Source organism: Sycon ciliatum, chromosome 10 (genome assembly GCF_964019385.1).
Source record: "Sycon ciliatum chromosome 10, ocSycCili1.1, whole genome shotgun sequence".
Classification (NCBI taxonomy): Eukaryota; Metazoa; Porifera; class Calcarea; order Leucosolenida; family Sycettidae; genus Sycon; species Sycon ciliatum.
The window spans coordinates 16,623,753-16,632,574 of NC_088652.1; the positions used below are offsets into that span (position 1 = coordinate 16,623,753).

General features: G+C 49.9%; 1 protein-coding gene across 1 annotated transcript; it reads right to left on the reverse strand.

Moving 5' to 3' along the window:
- Positions 1–237: 237 nt before the first annotated feature.
- Positions 238–8,822, reverse strand: LOC135825761 (uncharacterized). The gene is made up of 7 exons (XM_065338382.1): positions 8,024–8,822; positions 6,753–6,825; positions 6,147–6,287; positions 5,309–5,392; positions 4,264–4,367; positions 3,318–3,473; positions 238–2,595 (listed from the first exon to the last, which is right to left on the reverse strand). Exons 1-7 carry the CDS (start codon positions 8,680–8,682, stop codon positions 960–962), a joined length of 2,853 nt encoding a protein of 950 aa, XP_065194454.1. The 5' UTR covers positions 8,683–8,822; the 3' UTR covers positions 238–959.

Here is an 8,822-nt window from a genome sequence, read left to right on the forward strand (position 1 = left end):
AACTCTAGATTTGAACCACATCACAAGAGTTTGAAAGTCAATAACCAAACCATGCAGCCATCAGCCCTTTGTTATCCGTAGCCCAGTGAAAGAACTACAAAAACACTTTCTGGGAAACAGATCGATAAAACACTTCCTCCAACCTTCCTGCTGTATCAACAACCATACCCACACCACACACAGTGACACACACACAGGCACGATTTCTGCTCTCAAACACAAGGTCACAGAAACACATAGAAGAAGGAAAACAAGTTCTTTTTCTTTGTGGAGCAAAATGTGAACACCCAGAGAGTGAGAGCAAATATGGCCACAAGAGAACACTACAGTTGCACGAGAAAGAGAGAGAGAGAGAGACAGAGGAGAGAGAGAAAGAGAGAGAGAGAGAGAGAGAGAGAGAGAGAGAGAGAGAGAGAGAGAGAGAGAGAGAGAGAGAAAGAGAGGAGAGAGAAGCAACGGAGAGATAAAAAAAAGTCAAAACAAGACACGACAAGCATCTTTTTTTCGTATGAAACCACCAACAGCGGGGTAAACTGTACTTTAAATCGAAGAAAACCTTGAGCAAATCCTCAATTTTTGATAAAAGCGTCCAAAGAGGAGGACAAATCCTCGGTTTTTGATAAAAGCTCTCGAGGAGGCCACGAGGTAATCTAAAAAACGAAGACAAGAATAACATAACATGATACGAAGAAGTAAAAGCGGCCAAGTGGCACCGCGGTGTGCTATAAAACGTGTGCGGCTGGCAATATGTCGCCTGGTGGTTCTGTGATAAGGTTTTCGTTTTTCATGCTGGGAATAAGCTTTTCACTGCCACGGCGTGCCGTGCGCGCGTGTGTGTGTGTGTTTGTACGAAGATGGATGTGCTGGTACACTACGAGCACATAGGTGGAGTAGAGAAAACATGCAGGATGCATGGCAGGTGTTCAATACTATCGAGAAAGACGGTGGCTGCCACAAGTTCAGAGTGCAGTAGTCAGTCCATTATCTGTGCGCACAGTGACAGGCGAACACGGTTCCTGGCAGTTCTTGCGCTGACCTCCCTGCGACGAGCCAGTGCTGGCATCCATGTCAGCAGCCGACTTCTCTGCAACCACTACACAGCCATTCTGTCCTGTCGAGGTGCATTCTGATTCTTGAGGTGAGTCTGCATCGCAGTCGACTACCTTGATCGACTCTGAGCTTTTCGTGACCGCTTGACATTCATCACTTGCCTCGGGCTGTCCCTTGCTCTCGGTGTCTTTCTCGCCATCTACATCTGATGAGCAAACAGCTGCGGTATCGGCGACAGGAAGCTCTACATTATTACAATCTGCGGTGTCGGCGGCAGAATGCCCTGCTGCGCCATTAGAATCTGCGGCAGGAAGCTCTGCACCCTTACAATCTGCGGTGTCTGTGATCGGTTGCTCTGCTGCGCCATTACAATCTGCGGTGTCTGTGATCGGTTGCTCTGCTGCGCCATTGCAATCTGCGGTGTCTGTGATCGGTTGCTCTGCTGCGCCATTACAATCTGCGGTGTCTGTGATCGGTTGCTCTGCTGCGCCATTACAATCTGCTCTATCCTCAACTGCTGGTGCAGCCACCAGTGGTTCTTCACTGTATTCAGACTGTGCACCATCGTTTTCGTTGACAGCAACACCACACGGAGGAGGAGTAGTAGTCCCCTCTGAACCACAGCCAGGTTTGTGTGCAGCTACGCTTTCAAACACGGCCTCAGGGCACGGCGACTCTTCGCAGTTGACATCCTCCAGGCATGAGCCTTGCACGGCCGATGATACCTGCAGCGGAGCTTCGTCGTCGACTGGCGAGCTACCATTGCATGGAGGTGTCTTGCCGCTGTCGGTGACTGTCAGTGCGGAATAGCCATCGTCGGACGGGGAAACACAGCAGCCGCTGTCCCGGCCGTCCGGAGTGGCGTTGGCGCTGGACATGACGACGGTAGCTTTGGTTTTGCCCAGCAGCACGGGTGGTGGAGAGACCGACGTCGACGCGACTTGACCGGGTGCGGCGGAAACCGAGCCTGTGCGGGTCGGGGTTGCCACGGATGCCGACTGCGATCTGGTCTTTGTCGCCTTGGCGTAGGATGCCGTTACGGCATCGGCTGGAGCGGTCTTTGGTGACATGCTACTGGAGCCGCCGGCCTTTCTGGACTTGGAAATGGACGCACGAGGTGAGGCGCTCGGGCTGGAGGAGAGCGACTTGCGGCCGCCGTCTGAGTTGATGGCGGCCTTGGCGTAGGACACATTGGGATCAACACGGGGTACTGGTGACGAGGGTGACTGCGCGCCAGCTCTCTGTCGCCGCTCTGCATCGGCTGAAGACTCGGTGATAGCCAGGTCCTTGGGCGTTCCGACTGCCCCCGTACTCTTGACCAGTGCGGCAGTCGGAACAAGGGGCTTGGCCAACGGTACTTGCGGCTTGGCAAGGGCATCGCCGGGGGAGAGGTTCATGGCCTTGTTCAGCCGCAGGCAGCAGCCGTCGCGCAGCATCACCTGCAGAATGCGCGACATGTTCTCGGCGTCGTCTCGTCCGCTGTGCATTCGGCCGTGGTGGGGCAGTCCCAGTACGTGTAGCATGCCACGCAGCTTGCCTAGCTTCCTGTGCACACACACACACACACACAGAAACATAGGCACGGTCAGACACCGAAGGTACAGCCCCAATGCGGGCTGGCTCTCACCCTCTGCAATTCTCAGATACCCAACAACTAGCAGTGAAACACTTATGCCCAATGCTCGCTGGGTTGCTTGAAAAATGTTCGTACTCGGAATAGGAATAAATCAGACTACTTTTTCATACGGCGGTTTCCATGCATTTACTGGAGAAATCAGCTTTCTCAAGCAGCAGTAGTACCAATCAATGACGCAAAATACACCGTGGGTGAGTCGATTACTGGCCAAGAACGGAGTTGTACGCTCACGGTCATGTACTCTTGGGAAGAACATCAAAAAGTTGTATCGGGTATGATCTCGGGGAGGAGGGGAGGAGGGAGGAGTATAAGCCCATTGCGCATTGCCAAATATGAAAGGTACATGTATGAGCAATGCACATGAGTACGCTGGGATCAGCAGTGTATTGTTCAACACCCCCAGACGACCATACCCAGTTGACTGTGTGGGCTGTTCGTGGTACAAATGACGTCATTGTGCAAAGGGCTTATTCGAGAGGGATTCTAGCAAGTGGTTTGCATTGCTTTCGACTACCCTGACACCACTGGGCCCCGGCATGTGTACAGCAGAGAATCAAGAATAGAGTGAACGCATGCATGCGTGCCACTGAACGCCCAGAGCTAGACCATGCACAAATCTCTTTTCACTCACTGTCCCTGCGCGGCCACTATATCAAACTTGGACATGTTGAGGCGATAGAAGTTGGCCACTCCGTTGCGCAGGTTCACCCACTTCTGCCAGAAGATGGGCAGCTCAAGAGCGGAACGCTCACACGCCGGCGCAAGGAAGTTACGAATGTCGGCATCCCTAGGGCAGAAAATACCGTAACGTTAACAGACACATGCACACACACACAGAGCCATAGATGAATAAATACTTTAGCTAGAATTCAAGTTTTATCAGAGATGAGAAAGCATTGGTAATCTACCAAAACTGCAAGATCTACATTCTTGGACTCCTGCTCTGCATTTTCTTCCCAACGGGTGAATTTGACTCTACTCCATAAAGTAGTCACACACATACACCATGTACCATGTATATGCCCGTCGCAAGAGAAGCACGCAAATCTGCAAATGCACTGGATGTGAAGCCACAGATTTTCTCTTTATAGCAACGATAGCGGATCCGATTCTGATTGAAACAGATCAAGACAAGCGCCAGATAACTGTCTAATCCACACAATTGGCGAAGCCATGTGAATCGACCCCCAATGCACACCTGGTCTACACCACACGGAGTACATCGGAATAGGACATCCAAGACAGTTACCTATGCACACCCTACACTTGCTGAGGTAACCAGTATAGACAGCATGCTGCTTTGATAGAAGCAGCCACTAGATGCACTGGTACCTTGAAGTGAAATTGGAGTTATTTTACCAACCAGCCTCGGCAACTGGGTCCTGGGAACCCAGGGCCACCAGACGTACCAACAACCTCAGCCATAAAAGCTATAATAGTAACGACACACTGGACTGTGGAGCCGAAACTAGTCCAACTTCCAAAATGCTTTGGCAAGAGGGTAGCCTTCCCACACACACACACACTGTACACAGTCAGACAGACACAAACCCAGACCAACACCGTTCTGAACATACCCATCGGTGACAAACGCAAAGGTTTTGCCGTTCAGCTTCTCTCCGACCCACACAATCAGCCGGCGGAGAACCGCATCAAACGTGTCTGCCTTGTCAACATTAACCTGTCAGAGGAATATGGAGAGGAAATGAGAGAGAAAGGGTACCGTTAGACTGTAAGTCACAAAAGAGTACCGCAATGTCGCGTATAAAAGCAGGTGCTTACGGCCGTATATGCCGGGGTTCAAACCATGCTGCTACGTCAACATCATCAGTCTACATAGTGCAGTGCATACTGCCACGCATGTACTTGCACATGTACTTTGCAGAGAGCGGCTTCTATTCAAATCACGCTTCTGTGTCAGGGCACACTTCGAAAAATCAGCTTCTATTCGAGTCATGCTTCTATACAGGTTGTGCTTGTATACGCGACACTACAGTACGTGCAGTGTCCATGAGACCTGCTTAAATCCGGTGTGCACGCACTCCGTCACACGTTATGAAATCCAGGAATTTCGCCATGACAGCAACCCATTCGAGCTGCACACTCCCAGTCTAGTGCACTCTCCTCCACACTGATATTCATCATCATCACTGAATGAAATCCTTCTAAATATTGGCAGCTGCACTAAATGCAGGACAGATTCATTGCATGAAAATGCTGGCACTGAGGGTCCAGATATCCTCATCCACCCTAAACCAGCAGCCTCTAAACTACAACCTTACATCAAAATGCCATACCGAAAAAAGGCAATCGGGTCAGGTTGGTCAACGGCAATCAAAAACAACAGAACTGATCAATGAAATCCAGTAGTCGCATCACTCAAGTAATGCGCCGGGCGCTGCACAGCCATAGACCTGCAAACACTGGGCTGTGAAATAGTGCAAGGCGCAAACTTGAGTGACACGACGACTGGATTTCATTGAGCAACGCTGTAGACGCCAGGAACAAGTGCCTTTAGCTCTATATTCAGAGTGCTGGAGAGTGTGGACTCCGCTGTGGAACACTCTAGATAAACTAGAACGCCCCACCGCACGCACAAGAGGCGAACCTCACCCAACTGACCTGTGTGATGCCAGTCAACTCGGTGCAAAACTCGGATAACTTGGGCTCAAGCGTCGGCCTGCAGTAGCTGTGAAACCTGCCCTCCTGAACACGAGAATGCACACACACACACACAACCAATGCAAAAACATCAGCAAGAGTATTTATTACACATAGATTTAAGTACACACGCACATCCCAAAAGTAAACAGACAATCAGTGGCAGCTAGGAATTGGCTTGGAGCACGGTCAATGCCACATATTGTGAGACCACTATTAAAAGTGCAAATATTATTGTTTAGGGGTCGTCCGTAATTTTCGAAAAATTAAAAAATCCGTCCTCGTGCAAAATTGTCTCTGACCCACCCACCCACCCCCCAATTTTTTCCCATTAATATTTTGATTTTTACCGATGCCCAGCTCGAAAATAAGAACTCCTGACCCCACGTTTTCTGACTACACCTGTGTCAAGTACTAGCAGCTAAGTACAGTGAGTAGTAGGTCTACCGACGTCACGGCCATGCACCGTCCTACAACTACATGAAAAGTTATGTATATCATAGTAGATACTGGTGTTTGCGACAATCGATCCTACACTACGTCTACAGTACAGTACACAGTCAGCTATATACTGAATCAGTGCAACAAGTGTATCAAAGTCACTGGAGCGAAAAAAAAGAAAGAAAAAAAAGTACGAAAAATCAAAAAATTAAATTCCGCCAGCACACTTGACCACCCACCCCCTTTTTGCCTGAGGACGGATTTTTTAATTTTTCGAAAAATACGGACGACTCCTTAACTATAATAAAAATATTTGTCACATTTCGACCTTTTACATCGCGTGAGATCTTGTACTTACCACTTTCCTTGTTAAGCTATTGACGATAACAACGGCTAGTTCGATAGGCTCGGGCACAAAGCCATCAGGCTGCTCCTTGTGACAAGTTGCCTCAACGTCCATTACGCAGAAATAGTCGAGGAAGGTTTCTGAAACTCGCTCCTAAAGCAGCAACAGAATCAACCGGGCAGAGAAGTTAGTCAAATCTGTCGAGGCGACCACTCGGATAAGGCGACCACCTGTCCCAGGAGACCACTGCCGCCAGAATCAAGCGATGCTATTTCCAGTCTAAAGATCCTGGATAAGGAGACCACCTGGTAACAGAGACCACGTTTTGAAGGTCCCTTGAGCGGTCGCCATAGTTTAACTAGCACACACAGAGAAGCATCATGCAAACGGTTTGCTTGATGTGAACTATTGTCAAGTGTCTTCAACAGTTCATTTCATTCCTAAGAACAGGTCCTTACCCAGGAGCTCATGGACTGTGAGAATTCAAAATCAATAGTACCCAAGAGGAACATTCCTTTCAAACTGGGACAAGCCCCATAGGTGACCCCTGAAAGCAGATTTTACCAGCAGCCCCCCCCCCCCCCCCCCACACACACACCCACAAGCAAAAATACATACCAGTGTTCCCATGGCGATCGCGTTCTTGCGGTAATGATTCTTGATGCGCTTCCGCAGCACCTCCTTGATTCCCCTGGGCAAGAAGAGGCACAACAGATACTCCAGTTTCACCACCACAGTTGCGTCTGCAGGCGCTGCTCTATCATGCAGTATTCTGTTCTCAAGGTTCGTGGTTCTCGTGAAAAATACAGTCCTGTGTCAGGACCGGCGGAAGCAGTTTTGATTGGTCCAGCCAAGCCGTAGCCTTTCATACAGTTTGTGTATGATATTATACATGTAGTGGGTACATAATTATGACCAACTCAGCAGTAGACACGCGTTGGTGGCCAAATGGTTGGTCCGGCCATGCCATAGCCTTTCATACTTCGTGTATGATAATTATAGTAGAGAGGTTCCGGGGTACGATTTTCCGTGCCAAAATCCGTATGGGCGCTACGGATTTTTTCCAGGCGCGCTCCATACGATTTTTCGGCACGGAGAATCCGTGTGGACTGGCTTTCATTCGAACCATGTTTCGTATGGAGATTTTGCGTCATCGGGTGCAGAAAGATTTTTCGCGTACAAATTTGGTACGAGAAACATAGATTTTCCGCGGGAAGTTTTGATTTCGGTACAAATTTTCAAAATAAAAAGGCATGGCGCGGGAATGTGACGTGTTTGCGACCGTAACCTAGGCAATGACGGCAAACACGTACATGTAAGTTTCGTACTCCGGAACATTTCACTGCTCGAAAACGACGTATAAAAAATCCGTAGCGCCTCTACGGATTTTGGCACGAAAAATCGTACTCCGGAACCTCCCTACTGTGCCCACATGACCTCCTCAGCAGTGAACACACGTTGGTGGCCAAAAAAGTTGGTCCGGCCATGGCCCGACCGACCGGACCGGTTCTGCCGGGCCTGCTGTATAATAGTCAGTGATACGTTGGGTGCCGTTGAACTACTACTACTAGTACTAGTAACCATGTTGTTGTGCATGAAACCGTTTAGCCCGAGCCAAAGGAAAAATTCAAATCCAGACGGTTTGAGCGTCGTCATCTCACAACATCATGAAGACAGCGTGCCGGGCACAGAACCCACCGCTCATGAGAGTCGCATACCCTTGGACTTGGAATTACCCGGATATACTCTTGGTACCAGTCATAGGAGCATAGGACATTTTCATTGTCACACCAGAGCTCACAGTAGAGTTCGCAATACGTTCACACACAATACAATGTGCCAGGTACAAAGAGCTCTTACACACACGTCACATCCACACCATAACTCACCTCTCATCCAGTTGCAGATTTGATAGCAGGGCTCTCAGCTGCTCCATAAACAAATTGTTGACGTCGGCATTTATCTGCGACAAACTCTTCGTATCTACGTCCAGCTCCGGCACTTTGGCAGCCTTCTTGCTTTTTGTTGCCTGCTGGGGTTTCGTGGCCTTTTTCGAAGCACCTGCCACGGGGGACTTTGCTGCCTCGCTCTTCGCCGAGCCTCCCTTGCGTTTCTTTTCAGCGGCGTCACTCTCCTGAATTTCCTTTGCGTCGCACACCATTCTGGTGGCCTTGCCGTTGTTCACAGGTACAGCCTTCACCTGGGCTGTACTGTGGTGCTTGCATACCGGAGTTGGCGACGATACGGAAGCAGAGCGGCATTTCGAGTCTCCGCACTTGGGCCGCGAATGCGGAGAGCGGCCTTCCTTCTTGCCGTCAGACTTTGGTGTGCCACGCCTGACGGCTTCTTTCTTGCCGTCCGACTTGGGAGTCGAAGTAGTCGACCTCCTCGGTCCGCTCGGCGGCCTTTGTGGTGTACGGAAGGCTTGCTGCTGGGTGGGAGAACTTCCGACAGCTGTGGAAATGCCGTTGGTCACCGTGGCCAAGGGAGAGCTGACTTTCTCCACTACAGGACTTCTACTGGCCTTCTCAGCATTATCGGACGACATTATGACTGTAAAAAGCCTGCCCAACCCAGCTCAAGCAAAGCAAGCTTTCTCAACCTCTCTCTCTCTCAGCGAGGGAACAAGACAATCGAAAGAAATCAAGGTTTGCAGTACAGCCAGGCTAGGCATGCAAGGTTTGAGTT